The following is a 16,539-nucleotide window of genomic DNA, read 5'->3' on the forward strand; positions in this document are numbered from 1 at the left end:
AATTCATGATTTACCAGCTCTGCATGGGAGGACCAAGGAGAGCTGTCTCCCTCTCTCTGCTGTCCGAATGTAGCCTAACGTAGCTCAGTGTTTCATCTCTGCCCAGAATCTGCATTTCCTTCTGTTCCTCATCGTGATCTCCCTCGTCCCTCTGTGCGTTCGTCTTTTTAGTGTTTCCCTACTTTCGCTGCTCATCCTGTGAATCCAGGATTAAAGCTATTTGTGTTTAGTTCTGCCTGAGAGTCCTGCATTTGGGTCCCACCCTAACTTGCTTCACGCAGCGTTTTATGACAATATATGAAAATTAGTAACAAAACAGAACTTTTTCATGATATTGAGATTTATTGAGATTATCTAGTGTATGTGAGTTCTGTTTGTACTCTTTGCATGATAACTGTGAGGTCTTTGTACTGCAGACTGAACCTGGGCCAGGAGACTAAGAATCAGGCCAAAAGCTTCTCAGCTGAAGGACGCAGAGAGGACACTTTTGTATAGGAATTTCTTTTATTTATGTATTAATCACATTATTTTATTGTATGATGCCTTGGTGCTACTGGATTTAAACATGTTTCACACTCATACTGTAAGACAAATGGTGGGGCTATAGTAAGGAAGTTGGGGGAAGCAGACAACTCCACAGGTAGAGTCTTTTGTCTCTTCGAGGACTCTGGGAGGTAGCAAGGGAGTGTAAACCTTAAGGTGTGAAACAGCTGTGTACTGCCTTTTGTTCCTGGAGAAGGTATTTAACTGAGAGCCATGTTAGGCTCGGGTGAGACTCTGCTGACCGTTTGCCCCGCGATCATGCAGGCTCTCCACCAAGCTTCGGTTTTCTGTTCTTTGTTTGTGATTAAAGAATGTTAGCTATCGCTCACCGCTCGTCAGCAGGCTTTATGTAATGGAAAACTTCCACAGCACTTTCCATCATAATAAATCAGGATCAAAGTTCACAGTCACATGACAGTTATTCAGAGCTCTGACTTGGATCACAAAGACCTCAAGATGATCTACCTGCCACATACCAAACCAGAGTTGTTGTTACAGAGCACCAAGCAGGAAAATACATTATTTCAAGAAAAAACAGAAATGGTATTAAATGAAGACATTTTCCTCCTGGGAGACTGTACCATTGACTGAATCAAAGAAAAAAAAAGGACAGGACAAATTTTGTCTCTGATTTTTTGTTTTTGTGGTCTGACCCAGATCAGAGAGGAAAATAAAGTGTGATAATCCACATCAATGTACATCGATCACATCTGCACAAATAATCCAGAGCTCTGCTCCAAAACAAGCCCGGTCAATCAGTCAGTGATCACAAGCTCATCACTGCCACTGTACGAACAAGATTCCTCAGAGGCAGGAACACACAAACAGATCCCCGATGTGAATGCTTCCTGTTCACTCATCATCACAGTCTTGGGCTACGTTCACACTGCAGGTCTTAATGCTCAATTCCGATTTTTTGATCAAATCCGATTTTTTTGTCTGCTTGTTCACACTACAGATAAAATGCGACAGCAAACGCGCTCTAGTGTGCACCCTCAAAGCGGCCCGCATGCGCAAAAGAAGATGTCACACACAACGCGCTCTGTTTAGACCGAGACCAAACAGTATTGTTTGACTGATGGCCCTTAATATAAAGACTTCGGACTTTACGTTTCCCAATTTTTGCTTTAAGTTATTTTGTTATTTACATAATAATGTAAATAACCTAATAATTATCCTTATTGCTGTTTTAGAGAGGAGCGGCGCTTCAAAGGATAGTTGCAGATTTCTGTCAGAATCTGCAGATTATACAGTACACATAAAATGTTCAAGTTGTCTTCCCAACAGTTTCACTAACATCTACACGGGATGTCTTCTCGGGTGCTTCTCCGGCGCTGATAATTGGCGTCTGTCTTGTGTCAGTGACGTAAAAGACAGATTTAATGCGACATGACCATTCAAACAGCAGTCGCTTTCTAAAACATCGGATATATATTGGATACTGTATATACCACATACGAAAGTGACCCAGATTGGATTTGAAAATATCAGATTTGTGCCGTTCACACTGTCATACCATGATCGGATATGGGTTGCATGGGGTAAAAAAAAATCGGATTTGATGCACTTTCGCCTGCAGTGTGAACGTAGCCTTAGTGACATGACCAATCAGTGCTGAGAGATGAATCACACAATAACCTCAACAAGGATCAGATCCAAGACGCAGGAAATACAAGAGTACCTCAGACCCACGCTGAAGAGCTACAAATGCAGTTTTCTGTTTTGGTAAAATATTCATCAAGGCTTATTTTTATTGTTATTAGTATTATTATTATTGTTGCACGAAGAGAGGATGCCCCGTGTTTATGACCCCTGTCAAATGATTTATGACAGATGAAGTAACAAAAGTTTATGAATGTCATAAAATCACGAAATTCATAACTCTGTAATAATGAATAATCATATCCCCCAAAAATTATGATAATGAAAACATAGCAATGGAACAGCATGATGAATAAGATGTTTGAGATATAAATGAAAACTATGGAATAATAATTCAGAACGGGGTGCAGCTGTCATTTAAAAAAAAAAAAGAGGTCTTATGAAACTTTATTCTTATCCTTTCAAACTATGTCAAATTTCCATGTTATGCTTTTTTTTTTGTGTGTGTGTTATTTTCTATAGAAACTCTGTGTGTATAATCATGTATATTTGATACATAAAATATTTAATCTTGTATTTGTCTATTTTGTGGTTATTGAATATAAATTCGTCACGTCTTCCTGATAGACAGATGGCTGAAACAAAAGCCACCAACGTTTAAATAAGAAAACTCCAAGAGGAGACAAGCAGCACTGAGTCTGCATGCAAAACAAGAAAACCCAACAGCATTCATATTTGCTCTTTCACAGGTGGATTTCTAAAGCCAAGGTCAGTGCTGCTGTATACACTCTCAGATGGAAACACCGATGAATCTACAGATTCACAGATTTCATTAGACCATCTAAGTCTTTAGATTTTGTTGTTTTTTTGTTTTACATAAAAAATGTCAACATTTTATATTTTCCAGTGAAAGCATAGTGCAGGAACTCCAGCAACACTTAAGGGAAGATGAACAACTTTAATAATTGACCAATGCGTTTCAGCTTGTGGCCTTCATCAGGGTCATCACATTCGGCCACAAGCCGAAATGTGTTGGTCAGTTATTAAAGTTGTTCATCTTCCCCTAAGTGTTGCTGGAGTTCCTGCATTGTGAATTATTTCATCCTCTCCGTGCACCTTGGAACTAGGTGAAGTTGTGCCAGAAATTTTTGCAGTGAAAGCACAGTGACATGGGAAGATATTTTTCTTTAGTGATGTTACTGCAACAATCTCAAATACTTCTGAGATTTTATGGTCAAACTATTTGATTTTGTGGCCTTTCTCTGATGATGCAAATGTCAGGACCAAGAATCATTCAGGGTTAACAACACAGGAGAAAACAGTTGATGTAACTGTCCCTGAGACAGTTAAATAAAGGTGTTTGTTTTATATGTTTCTGTGATAAATTCATGTTTAATTTAGTTCATTTATTTGTTGGAAAGTGTTAAACATGTCTTAGATAAGATAATAAAAAGGATAACATTAATTAAAAACTTAAAATGAACTTAAAACTTAAAATACGTGATTACAAAATAAGCACTTTGTTAAAGCTGTAAAGTTTGTTTGAGGTAGAGTTTGTAATTGTCTCATGACCAGAGTTTAGCTGAGAGCACAACCATGGCATTGTAGGTCAGAACTAACATGGGTACAGAGCTACAGATGCAATGATATGCTGAAAGCGTTGCTGCTGAGTGTAGTTCACACCTTCTTACACATACTGATGTCGCAGAGTTTTGCTCAAATGGTCTGATCACATCATTACAAACGTGTGTGTTCAGTATTGAGTTGCTGTGTGTGAAAGGTGACAGCTGTGTTGGAGTTGTGTTCACATTTTTCCAGTGCAAGTGTGAAATGTATTTAGTGACTGAGTTTCAATTCAATTTTATTTATATAGCGCCAAATCACAACAACAGTCGCCTCAATGCGCTTTATATTGTACCGTAGATCGTACAATAATAGATACAGAGAAAAACCCAACAATCACATGACCCCCTATGAGCAAGCACTTTGGCGAGAGTGGGGAGGAAAAACTCCCTTTTAACAGGAAGAAACCTCCGGTAGAACCAGGCTCAAGGAGGGGCGGCCATCTGCTGCGACCAGTTGGGGTGAGAGAAGGAAGACAGGATAGAAGACATGCTGTGGAAGAGAGACAGAGATTAATAACAGGTATGATTCAATGCAGAGAGGTCTATTAACACATAGTGAGTAAGAAAGGTGACTGGAAAGGAAAAACCCAGTGCATCATGGGAATCCCCGGCAGCCTACGTCTATTGCAGCATAACTAAGGGAGGATTCAGGGTCACCTGGTCCAGCCCTAACTATATGCTTTAGCAAAAAGGAAAGTTTTAAGCCTAATCTTGAAAGTAGAGATAGTGTTTGTCTCCCAAATCCAAACTGGAAGCTGGTTCCACAGAAGAGGGGCCTGAAAACTGAAGGCTCTCCCTCCCATTCTAATTTTAAATACTCTCGGAACAACAAGTAAGTCTGCAGTGCGAGAGCAAAGTGCTCTAATAGGGTGATATGGTACTACAAGGTCATTAAGATAAGATGTGATCTGATTATTTAAGACCTTGTATGTGAGGAGCAGGATTTTGAATTCAATTCTGGATTTAACAGGAAGCCAATGAAGGGAAGCCAATACAGGAGAAATATGCTCTCTCTTTCTAGTCCTTGTCAGTACTCTTGCTGCAGCATTTTGGATTAGTTGAAGGCTTTTCAGCGAGTTTTTTGGACATCCTGATAATAATGAATTACACTAGTCCAGCCTGGAAGTAATAAATGCATGAACTAGTTTTTCAGCATCACACTGAGACAGGATATTTCTGATTTTACAGATGTTGCGCAAATGGAAGAAAGCAGTCTTACATGTTTGTATAATATGTGCATTGAAGGACATTGAACGGTTCAGAAATACTAATGCGGACCTCCGGCCCTTCACCGCTGAAGGCCTCCGTAAACACTCCAGCAACAACAAACGCCGCCGCTCGGCTAACCAATCCTTTCGCACGCTGTCTGTAACGTCACATCCCGTCAGCGCGCTGGGCTGGGTTAGTCCTCCATCTTGGCTAGCGTAGCGGCTAACGGTGAGGCTGCCGTAGAGGATGAGGAGACCCTGACTGAACCGAACCGGTACCGTGTCCCCGAGCCAGAAGCCACCACACGCCACCGGACAGGCTCCGCGTACGCGCACACCCGGTAGTGCCGGGCTGCTAGCAGCTAGCCGCCAGCAAAGAGGAACTGGTGCTCCGGTTCCGTTCGGGTCGATGCCGGTTACAGAAAGCCGGACAAGAAGCCGAGACGAGCCAAGCCGGGACAGATAACCCGCCCGGCGTGCAGCCAGGACCGGGGCCGGTGATGCTGCGTGGGAACCTGCTTAGGTAAACTCAGGCTGACGTCACGCAGGTGTTCCGGAGCGGAGCGGGGGCTTCATGACCGAAACTAACGACCCTGGCTCACTGTGACCCTGGAACATGTCCGCCAGGACCCCGCTGCCCACCGTGAACGAGCGGGACCCCGAGCACGTGAGTGCGCGTATGTTTTTCGTTTGGAAAAGTTAGACAACAAACAAACAGATCAGTGAGTTACTTAGTTTCTAGTTCAGTTTCTATTTAATAAAACTGTTTGTTTACTGATAAATGTAAATAACATACTCGTGACTGCAGAAATCTGACCGCTGACCTTTGACCACTGCTAATATTACCTATATATGGTTTGCATCACGGGGTTACCTGAAGCTCAGACTTCATCATTAAATAGGTGAACATCCTCCTGAGTGAGCAGCTCCAGTGTTTCTAATGCCAAGAGACATAATAAAAACATCCCAATAAAGCGCAGATGTAGGTGCTGCGATGCGATATGGCAACCTTGCTTCTGTCAGTCTGCCCCAGGGCAGCTGTGGCTACAACTGTGGTTTGCCTGCACCAGTGAGTGAATGTGAGAGTGAACGAATAGTGGAATTGTAAAGCGTTTTGGGTGCCTAGAAAAGCGCTATAGAAATGCAATCCATTGTTATTATTGTTATTATTATTATTATCATCATCATCATGATCACTGATGTCATGTCAGTGAGCATGACGTTATGTCACTGGGCGCTGCGATGTCATGTTAGTGAGCGTTGATGTTATATCAGTGAGTACTGTGATGTTCTTTATTCTTCATCATTTTGACCTATGATTTTGGGATATGTCCACAATCCACTGCTACCAGGTGCTTGCTGGATAAAAGGGTTGGAACATGAACAGATACTTTGAGCTGGGACCATGCTCCATGCTGACTGTGTGTTTATTTCCCAGCATGCCTCGGTGGACGACGGGCGCAGCGAGGTGCCATCCCGCTCTGTCCGTTCCGCCCGCTGTAAAAACTCGTCGGCGTCTGGCACAGACGAGTCACCGCATGTGGGAAACTACCGGCTGCTGAAAACCATCGGGAAGGGAAACTTTGCCAAAGTGAAGCTGGCTCGACATATCCCAACAGGATGGGAGGTGAGATGAGTCCCGGGGACTGCTGGGAAATATCCCAGACCCCCTACAGAGCACTGATCACCTGTGTGTGTCTGACAGGTCGCCATCAAGATCATCGATAAGACCCAGCTGAACCCCAGCAGCCTGCAGAAGGTGAGCACTGTCACCTGACAGGAAGTAATGTGCTCACAAGTGTCGCAGCAGAAATTACACTGAAATGGTTCAAATTATTATTATTTAGAAAGAGTCAGGCTGAAGCAGAGAACGGTGTTTTTAGGTTTACCTGAGCAGGAAACATGAAAACACTCATCTGGAGCTGGTTTACTGACTCGCTGCTGAAGTTCAAGGAAAAACGTGTTTTTAATATGTGATTCTGCCATCAAATCTCAGCCTGTGCTTTGTGCAGACTACCAAACCTGTGGTCACAGATCATACATGCGTCCTTAGTCTGAGCTCACCGCTCAGAATTCACCCTAAAAAAATAAAGCTAGACTAACGTCTGACAGTAGCCCGACTCTGTGTTCTTAATGGCGCAGGGAGCTGACGTTCATCATAATTCACATCAAGATGATGACCTTTCACCTGGATGTTTTCAGGCTGGTCTGAAACAGTCAGGTGTTATAGGTGAGTTGACCTGATGTACCTTCAGTTGCAAGTGTCTGCGTGCTGCTGGGATGATTTTAATCAGGAATGGTTTTTACAGGAGCCGTGCTGAGGCATTGATGTGATTTTTAACGTTATAATTATTGATCATTGTTCCGTAATCACACAGCTCACTTTGAAAGAAATGGTTAGAGCGCTGCGTCATCTCTCACACGCAGCTGACCTCTGAAAGACAGGAACTTTGTTTCGTACCAAACTGTTCCCATCGTTCTTGATGACGTCTGTGATTCATCCTGGCGTTCCTGACGCTGTCTGTTTCCTGTCTGTGTCTCAGCTCTACAGGGAGGTCCGAATAATGAAGATCTTAAATCACCCGAATATCGGTGAGTACCTCCTCACGTCATCACTGCACCTGTGTGACCGACCAGAGTTGCTCAGATGCCATATTTGTAATTTTCCTGGGGTTAAACAGGTGAGGGGCAGAACCTCGTCACACGGCTGTTTCATATCACCTCGCTGCTTCTATCAGGTGGTTCATGACTTTGTTTTTCTTTGCTGCGATCAGTTTGGTTTCTGTTTCTGCTCTAAGAGCCTCAGTACAAGGGAAGTTCTCTGCACTGAGCCTGAGTTCAGTGCAGAGAACTCCCCTTGTACTTCATGGAAGTACAGCCTAATGGCTTCACGCAGGGTTCAGATAATGTAAGAGAGCGAGCTGAGCTCTCTTACATTATCTGAACCCTGTCTGTCTGTGTGTGTATACACATGTACGTGTTTGCAGTGAAGCTGTTCGAGGTGATTGAGACGGAGAAGACTCTGTACCTAGTGATGGAGTACGCCAGCGGAGGTTAGTTCTTCATATATTTTAAACCAATCAGAGGCTGGGACAGGTGTGACCTTTGAACCCTGTGTGTGTGTGTGTGTGTGTGTGCGCGTGTGTGCGCGCAGGTGAAGTATTCGACTACCTCGTAGCTCATGGTAGGATGAAGGAGAAGGAGGCCAGAGCTAAATTTAGACAGGTAACATGTACACATGCACACACTGCCGTTACCATGGTAACACATTGGCAGTACTATCCATCGCATAATACCCAAGTGTTTCAGGTCCGTGTGTGTCTCCACAGATTGTGTCTGCAGTCCAGTACTGCCATCAGAAGCACATCGTTCACCGAGACCTCAAGGTAACGCCCCGGGCGGTTATTCTGAAGCCCCACCTAAACTTTATATGAGAGGTCTGCAGGTGTGGAATCACCTTCACATCTGAAATTTAACGTTTTCAGGTGTTTTCGATTTCCTCTTCTGAAGTTATCAAACTGTATGTAAAAATGGAAGCAGCTCCCTAAAAGCTGCATTCTCTCTGATGTCTAGCATCGGGGGTGATTCTTCTGGTTGTGGAAAAGTGAGAAATTGAGCGTCCTGCTTGGTGATCCGTTTCCTGTCAGGTCCTGTTAAAGACGGATAAGAGCAGGAAGGAGGGAGGGTTCAGAGCGGGGCTAACATCGGACGCCCCTACAGTCATCGCATAAATTTAAAAACAGCAGGAGGATGAAAACGCTCGAGGCGTCAGACTAACTGCAGTATTTTTATTTTCTCTCTGGTTTTATTTTTCGTTTATTAGTGTAGGAATAGGTTAGCACTTAGCATTAGCTGCTCACCTATTTCCATGTTTTGATATACAGGCTACAGTCATGTACAGTGAGCCAACCACTCTGACTCTCCATGTTAGCTCCTACAACTGTATTACTACAGAGTGTAGTTACACACACACAAACACATACAGGCTGACTTTGAAGCATTGAGGTTTTCCTCTGTTTTAGAGAGCTGAATCCAGCTTATGTCTGCATTGTGCTTACTGTCACAATGCAGACTTCACTCCAGCTATAAACAGGCTTCCATGTGTTCCTAACAAATGGTCTCTGCTACTCTGCAGGCGGAGAACCTCCTCTTGGACGCCGACATGAACATAAAGATCGCAGACTTTGGATTCAGCAACGAGTTCACCGTTGGAGGAAAACTGGACACCTTCTGTGGGTCTCCTCCATATGCTGCACCTGAGCTCTTCCAGGTACGCACAAAGGTGTCTGTGGTGTGTGTGGTTTTCTGTGAAGCTGCAGAGTATAGAGTGTGTGTGTATTTGTGACGTATGCTTGTGCGTGTTTGTTTCAGGGTAAGAAGTATGACGGTCCAGAGGTGGATGTGTGGAGTCTCGGGGTGATCCTTTACACGCTGGTCAGTGGCTCTCTGCCGTTTGACGGGCAGAACCTGAAGGTGAGGAGCAGGGAGGTCTGAGGATGTCCTGCAGCATCAGGACATGACAGTGATTGGTGTGTGTGCAGGAGCTGAGGGAGCGCGTGCTGCGAGGGAAATATCGAATCCCCTTCTACATGTCAACGGACTGTGAGAACCTGCTGAAACGCTTCCTGGTGCTGAACCCGGGCAAGAGAGGAACACTGGAGGTGAACCACTACATCAGCAATATAATCAATACATCATCTGTACATAATCAATACATCATATATGCATAATTCAGTTCAATTCAGAGTGAAGGATAAACAGATGAAAACAAAAACATGAACTAAAAACCTATCGACTTGGACGAGGGTGCAGGAAGTAGGGCTGTGCGATATGACCAAAATCTCATATCCCGATATAAGAATTCTATCGTCCCAATAACGATATAAGTCACAAAAATGTAACGTTTTCTGTAAATTCTGTGAATCTCGGGCAGCTCAATTTGCGTGAAGTGTTTCCAGCTGCGTGTCATGTAGCTGGAGTCGAGTGTTTTAACCGATGCATGAAACGATACATTTTTAGACACAAGTTGTAACGGCCACCGTTTTCTTTGTGAGTATTTATTACACGGCGTGCTGCGGGGAAAAGCCTGTTCTAACGTTTGAGTCTAAGGTCTATTTTTTAGCACCTGGCGGCTCTTTTTTACTTCTCATCCGTAAATAATCTGCTCTTTCACGTGATTCAGTTTATTTTGAAAAGTCTCAACAGGATCTTGAGCTTTATTGTGAAAGGTTTATGTGGAACATAAACAAGCGGACACGCGATGGTGTTACCGTCGTTGTTGCTAACCATAACGCATAAAAACAGGCGCTTGTCCGTCCGTAGTGTGGTTATATTAAATATAAGAGAAATAGCGAACTTTAAGAAATTAATATAGCCAAAACAGTGACCATCAAAACGATGAAAAAATATTGCCGTAAACAATTTATTTTGCGACACCACGAAACAAACGATTGTGTAAAATGAAACGATAGACGTTTTTATATCGTCATCCGATATATATCGTTATATCGAACAGCCCTAGCAGGAAGTGCACAACGCTGACTCGTTTCAGGTTTTTACTTTAAGTCTCTGAAGCCACCTGTGCATCTTTCATGTTTCAGTTCAATTAAATTTTATTTATACAGCGCCAAATCACAACAACAGTCGCCTCAAGGTGCTTGTAGACCCTACAATAATACATACAGAGAAAACCCAACAATCATATGACCCACAATGTGCAAGCACTTTGGTAACAGTGAGAAGGAAAACCCCCTTTTAACAGGAAGAAACCTCCGACAGAACCAGGCTCAGGGAGGGATGGGTGGAGGAAGACAGGACAAAGACATGCTGTGGAAAAGAGCCAGAGATTAATAACAAGTATGATTCCGTGCAGAGGGGTCTATTAGCACATAGTGAGTGAAGAAGAAACACCCAGTGCATCATGGGATTCCCCCAGCAGCCTACACCTATTGCGGCATAACTAAACAAAGATTCAGGGTCACCTGATCCACCCCTAACTATATGCTTTAGCAAAAAGGAAAGTTTGAAACCTAATTTTAAAAGTAGAGATAGTGTCTGTGTCCTGAATCCCAACAGAAAGCTGGTTCCACTGAATAAGGGCCTGAAAACTGAAGGCTCTGCCTTCCATTCTACTTTTAAATACTCTAAGAGTAAGTGTGAGAGCAAAGTGCTCTAATGGGGTGACATGGTACTACAAGGTCATTAAGATAAGATGGGGCTTGATTATTCAAGACCTATGTGAGGAGCAGGATTTTAAATTCTGGATTTAACAGGGAGCCAATGAAGGGAAGCCATTATAGGAGAAATATGCTCTCTCTTTCTAGTCCCTGTCAGTACTCTTGCTGCAGCATTTTAAATCAACTGGAGGCTTTTCAAGGAGTCTTTAGGATATCCTGATAGTCTATACATCTCTGTCCTCTGTCATGTGCTGCTTAATGTTGAAGAATCTGTCTTGAGGTGCGACTCGGTATAGATAGAACGGCACCTAATTATGCATTGGTGTCATGAGCTGCTGGTTACTGTGGCAGCTTGGTCTGTTTTCATGTTTCCACTCAGTTTGAACTGAACAACGCGCACAGCTGACTGAACTTTAGCTGATTACAGGAATCAGCTAATTGTGTGTGTGTGTGTGTGTGTGTGTGTGTGTGTGTGTGTGTGTGTGTGTGTGTGTGTGTGTGTGTGTGTGTGTGTGTGTGTGTGTGTGTGTTTCCCATTCTTACATATGATGAATGGTGTGTGTGTGATCACGGTTCCGTGAGCCTCCTTGAATGCTGGTTTGACACAGTTTGATCTTTAGCATCAGAAACATGATATCTGTAAAAATATTGGCTCCTTTGTTGCCATGAAATGTTTACTCTGTTGGTCCTGTGACATTAGCACAGAGTGAGATGACATCATTACACCACAGCTCAGGTCCCTCACACAGGACAACAATTACTGGGTCCTAGTCAATATAGCCATGATAAATAATCAGTACAGCAGTGATAGTGAGGGTACTAATTATGTAATTATCTGTTTATAATGACTAACCCTCACCGGGTAACACGTTACCTGAACGTTACGTTGTTTCTTTTATCAGCAAATCATGAAGGATCGGTGGATCAACAGCAGCTCTGATGAAGACGAGATGAAACCCTTCATCGAACCAGAGCTGAACATCAGAGACGAGCAGAGGATCGGTACACACACAGACACAGACGCACACACATAGACGCAGACAGACACACACTGACTGTCAGTATTGATCTGTCAGACCTGATGGTGGGGATGGGCTACTCCAGAGATGCAATCACTGATTCGCTCTCCAAGATGAAGTACGATGACATTACGGCCACCTACCTGCTGCTGGGACGCAAGACTGTGGAGGTAAGTGGTTACAGTGTTGACAGCAGGTAACGTTGGCAGGTGTAACAGGTGTAGCTGTGTCTGTGTTTCAGGTGGAGGCCAGCGACTCCTCCCTGCTCAAACCGCGGCCGTCTAGCAGCAGCCAGTCTCCGGCGCACGTCGCTGCCCCACGTAGCTCCTCCTCCAAACAAAGGCGATACAGCGACCAAGGTAAACGCCCACTCCTACACTGGGACCTGGCTCCAACCCATGGCACACTAACACCTCCTTCTTCCTCTCCTCCTCAGTGTGTTCTGTCATGGCTCCTCCCACCAGGAGTCAGGCCACCACGTCAGCAGAGTGTGAGGTGAAGCTGGAGGGCAGAAGTCAGAACACGAAGTCCAGTCCTGTGGAAACAGGAAGTCCTCTGCTGGGGAGCGCCAACAACCCCAATGTGGCCGATATCCCAGAGAGGAAGAAGAGCTTAGCTACACCCCCTGTAAGTGACACTGCAGCTTGCAGATGAGCTTGTGTTGTGCTTTTCAAAGCTCATTTCCACCTACTGCGTCTCAGTTATTGGTTGATTATTGTCTATGGTCTTCACACTTTTCATTGGCTGTGTGTCACAGGGCGGGTCCTCCAGCATGACGAGAAGGAACACGTACGTGTGCAGCTCTGCGGAACGCCATGCTGCGGTCCATAACGGCAGAGACGGCAGGTACAGTCGCCAGGTGAGTCATGCCTGCTGATCCATACGCTTTGTATCTAACTTTTGCCATCCTCCACGCAGCGCAGTGACCACGCCCCCCCAGCGATCAGGGGGTGGAGCTTCCACTCACAGCGTCAGCAGCGGAACAACTCCTCCCGACAGGCTTCATTTCCCTCGGGGGACAGCAAGTCGCAGCACATTTCACGGTGGTCAGCTCCGAGAGAGACGCACTGCCACCTACAATGGCCCCCCTGCTTCCCCCACCTTGTCACATGACGCTGCACCATTTGCCCAATCACGGGCCAGAGGCTCCACCAACCTCTTCTCCAAGCTCACCTCCAAATTCACACGCAGGTATGTAACAGCGAGGCATCATGGGAGGTTTACCGGGCAGCTGACAGGGGGCGCTGTAACGACCAGCACCAGAGCCTCCAGTGTTTTCTTCTTCTGCTACAACCAACTCTGCTTTCTTCCTCCCTTGCTTCCTTCTGCCTTTCCTTCTTCCTTTCCTGCTGCATCCATGTCACCCTTTTGCTCTTGCTTCCTGTGTCCTTGCTGTCAGAGGGATCTCAGAGCTTGAGAGGAATGGCAGAGCTGAGGGCTCCAGGTGAGTCAGATGATGTCATCATCTCTTTATTGTGATTGGTTTGGAGTGTTGACGGTAAACACAGAGACTTTCCAATCAGAGAGCAGCATGTTTGTCAGCTGATACTCTTCTGTCCATCTGCAGCCGTAACATGTCGTCGGAGCAGAAAGAGGAGCCTGCGTCCCCCGCTGCTCCTCTGCTGAAGGATGCCAAGCCTCGCTCGCTGAGGTTCACGTGGAGCATGAAGACCACATCCTCTATGGAGCCACTAGACATGATGCGCGAGATCAGGAAAGTCCTTGATGCCAACAACTGCGACTACGAGCAGCCCGAGCACTTTCTGTTGCTCTGTGTCCATGGAGATGGCCACGCCGACAGTCTTGTCCAATGGGAGATGGAGGTATGCAAGCTGCCCCGCCTCTCACTCAACGGCGTCCGCTTCAAACGGATTTCAGGAACGTCCATCGCCTTCAAGAACGTTGCTTCCAAGATCGCCAACGAGCTCAAACTGTAGCCGCGCAGGTACGTGCGACCTCATTGGCTACTCAGGGCTTGCAAAATCGCTAGCCCGACGTCCCGGGGCTAGCAATTTTTCCAGTCGGGCTACCAAAATCTATCTCTTCCCTGCCCGTCGGGCTATTGTAGGAAGGAAAAATATATGTCAATGCTTTTGCATTCTTTCGGAAATGTAGCTGGGTAATTATGTCATTGGCATCGATGAGCCACTGTCAATATGTGACATATTGAAATCGCGTTTGAATTTGCGCTTGTTTTTTGCTTTCACTTTGCAATCTCGCGAACTGTGTATAGAGAGCGACAGTACTGATTGGTGAGTGATGATAATTTGCGCACTATGCAAACATGACAAGGTAAATCTCCCGCTGCAAGCTTAAACATGTGAGAGGTTGATCGCGCAGAGAATCGCTGACCGTTGTGTGTGTGTGTGTGTGTGTGTGTGTGTGTGTGTGTGTGTGTGTGTGTGTGTGTGTGTGTGTGTGTGTGTGTGTGTGTGTGTGTAAAAGCAGCAGGATATATATTTTAGTTCTGCTGAGCCAAATAAGACAGGTCAGGGTGAAGAAGTGACAGCCAAAGAAAAGCTTACCACAAAATGGAAAAGTTATGACAAATCAGACTATAAGGCGAAAAGAAAGTGCAGCTTTATGGTTTCATGGACAAAATAATTTTTGTGGCTGCAATATGACGAGCTATATAACCAGGGCTGCACATAAGTGGTCCGCAGGTGCGCATTCGCTGTCAAAATAAAAAAAAAAACGCGCACAAGATATGAAGTTGCAACGCGTGTTTGCATACATAAGATTTTCTGGAGGAGGACAGACATTTGTTTAGAACTCTTAAAGATGTCGAAGAAGCTCCCTTAAGCAATTACTTTGGTGTTCCTCCACCTCCAAACAAATGTCAGAAGGAGTCCGAACAACAAAAGAAGCGCGTATTCTCAGAAAAGTGGTTGCAGGAGGTGAGCTGGCTTCAAACAAATGATGAACGCACAGAGATGTGGTGCGGAATGTGCCGTGAAAATCCCACTCTAGCGGACAAAAACAGTGCTTTTTATATGGACGCAAACGCGCGTTTCAACTTCTTATCTGGTGCGCATCTTTTATTTTGACAGTGAATGCGCACATGCGGACCACTTATGTGCACCCGTGTAAATAACATAATGTTCTGCCGGGTGTGTTGTTGGTTTTCTCTCGATTTCTGAGTCGACAAGTGCCTTTGTTACTGGGACCAGTCATTTTAAGAAAGGCCCCCATTAGAACCCATGAGAAATGCAAGAAATGCATTGCTCAGTCTGCAATATCTTTCCCAGAACAAACACCAATTGCAAATAACATACTAAAAATAAACCTGAAAAATCTGTTTAGAACAGCGTACTAAGAGGGAACTACCACTGGCAAAATTTAGCAGTCTTTGCAAACTTCAAAAAGCAAATGGCCTAGATCTTGGTTCCACTTGTCTCTTACCCGTGACTTCAGTGGAAATTTCAAATTCAGGATCTGACACAGACGGATTCATGTCCTACACAGTTCTTACAAGTTCATAGAAATTTCTGTTCAATTAGAACCAAGTATTTGAGTTGATGATTGTAATTTTTATACAATGTTGTAATTTGTTTTTCAACAATTTTTTGATTAATGTTTTGTTTCCTTTACAATATTATACTTTAATGTATAATATTGTAAAGGAAACAAAACATCAATCAAAAAATTGCTCTCTTTTTTATTCGGGCTACTTAAATTTATTTTGGGCTACCAAAAACTGAAGAGTCCCTGCCTGAAGGGCTACCAGGGATTTTGAAATTTTGAGAGCCCTGCTACTGATTACTGGATGCTGATGTCACAGGTTGCTCTGATGATGATGACCTCTTTCTATGCACAGGGTTTCCTGACATCCTGTCAACAGCAGGGTCAGCAGTTTGTCACTGCTCCGGATCAACAGACTTGACAGCTGCAAAGCATCCTGGGAAGACATAGGAACTGTACTGCTGTTTTATTTTTGAAAGAGCCTAGCCTGACCCCTGGAGCCTGGCAGAGAGGGCGGGGCTTGTGGACAGTTCAGTGTTTGTGAATGTAGATATTTTCATTAGTTTTGTACGTGTGAGCGGTCAGCTGGTTCACCTGTGTCTCATTAAACACCTTGAACGCAGCTCAACTTCCTGTGTGGCGTCTCTGTGGAGCTAGAGGAACCTAGAGGGGCCACACCCCTGTCTCACTGTAAGCTGAGATCACATGACAGGCCTGTGTCTCGATTTAAAGGAGCCTTTGTTTCCTGCTGGTTTCCAAAATAAAAGCTGCTGAAAACCCTAAGAGTAAGTCCAGTCCTGTGGAAACAGGAAACCCTGGGAGTGTTTCAAACGGGTGTTGGCGCTGATGGAGGCTGGTGGGCGGGTCAGGATTCATAGCCAGTTCATGGTCAGAGTGAACATTT

The 16,539-nt window shown here is 44.6% G+C and overlaps 1 protein-coding gene across 3 annotated transcripts; it reads left to right on the top strand.

The window, feature by feature from the left end:
• The first annotated feature begins 5,148 nt into the window (after positions 1-5,148).
• LOC101478763 (MAP/microtubule affinity-regulating kinase 3) lies at positions 5,149-16,257 on the top strand. Of its 3 annotated transcripts, XM_004573147.6 has the most exons (19): positions 5,159-5,645; positions 6,417-6,605; positions 6,684-6,737; positions 7,522-7,570; positions 7,966-8,031; positions 8,133-8,203; positions 8,308-8,364; positions 9,114-9,248; positions 9,350-9,451; positions 9,520-9,639; positions 12,057-12,156; positions 12,231-12,343; positions 12,415-12,532; positions 12,610-12,800; positions 12,931-13,019; positions 13,092-13,364; positions 13,573-13,617; positions 13,741-14,118; positions 15,991-16,257. In XM_004573147.6, exons 1-18 carry the CDS (start codon positions 5,595-5,597, stop codon positions 14,108-14,110), a joined length of 2,193 nt encoding a protein of 730 aa, XP_004573204.2. In that variant the 5' UTR covers positions 5,159-5,594; the 3' UTR covers positions 14,111-14,118; positions 15,991-16,257. The 3 variants fall into 3 exon arrangements, with proteins under 3 accessions (XP_012780751.1, XP_004573204.2, XP_012780750.2); XM_012925296.5 differs by lacking the exon at positions 13,573-13,617; XM_012925297.5 differs by lacking the exons at positions 7,966-8,031; positions 8,133-8,203; positions 8,308-8,364; ... (10 more) ...; positions 13,741-14,118; positions 15,991-16,257 and adding an exon at positions 7,660-7,954 and having other exon boundaries at positions 5,149-5,645.
• The last annotated feature ends 282 nt before the right edge of the window (positions 16,258-16,539 follow it).

The sequence above is a fragment of the Maylandia zebra genome, linkage group LG15 (genome assembly GCF_041146795.1).
Source record: "Maylandia zebra isolate NMK-2024a linkage group LG15, Mzebra_GT3a, whole genome shotgun sequence".
In the NCBI taxonomy this organism is placed as follows: domain Eukaryota; kingdom Metazoa; phylum Chordata; class Actinopteri; order Cichliformes; family Cichlidae; genus Maylandia; species Maylandia zebra.

Bases quoted from the DNA above. Each gene is read 5' to 3' on its own strand.
- LOC101478763 (XM_004573147.6), top strand. From the start codon at position 5,595: ATGTCCGCCAGGACCCCGCTGCCCACCGTGAACGAGCGGGACCCCGAG. The intron at 7,571-7,965 runs GTGAGTACCTCC...ACGTGTTTGCAG, and splicing joins CTTAAATCACCCGAATATCG to TGAAGCTGTTCGAGGTGATT. The intron at 9,249-9,349 runs GTACGCACAAAG...TGTTTGTTTCAG, and splicing joins CTGCACCTGAGCTCTTCCAG to GGTAAGAAGTATGACGGTCC.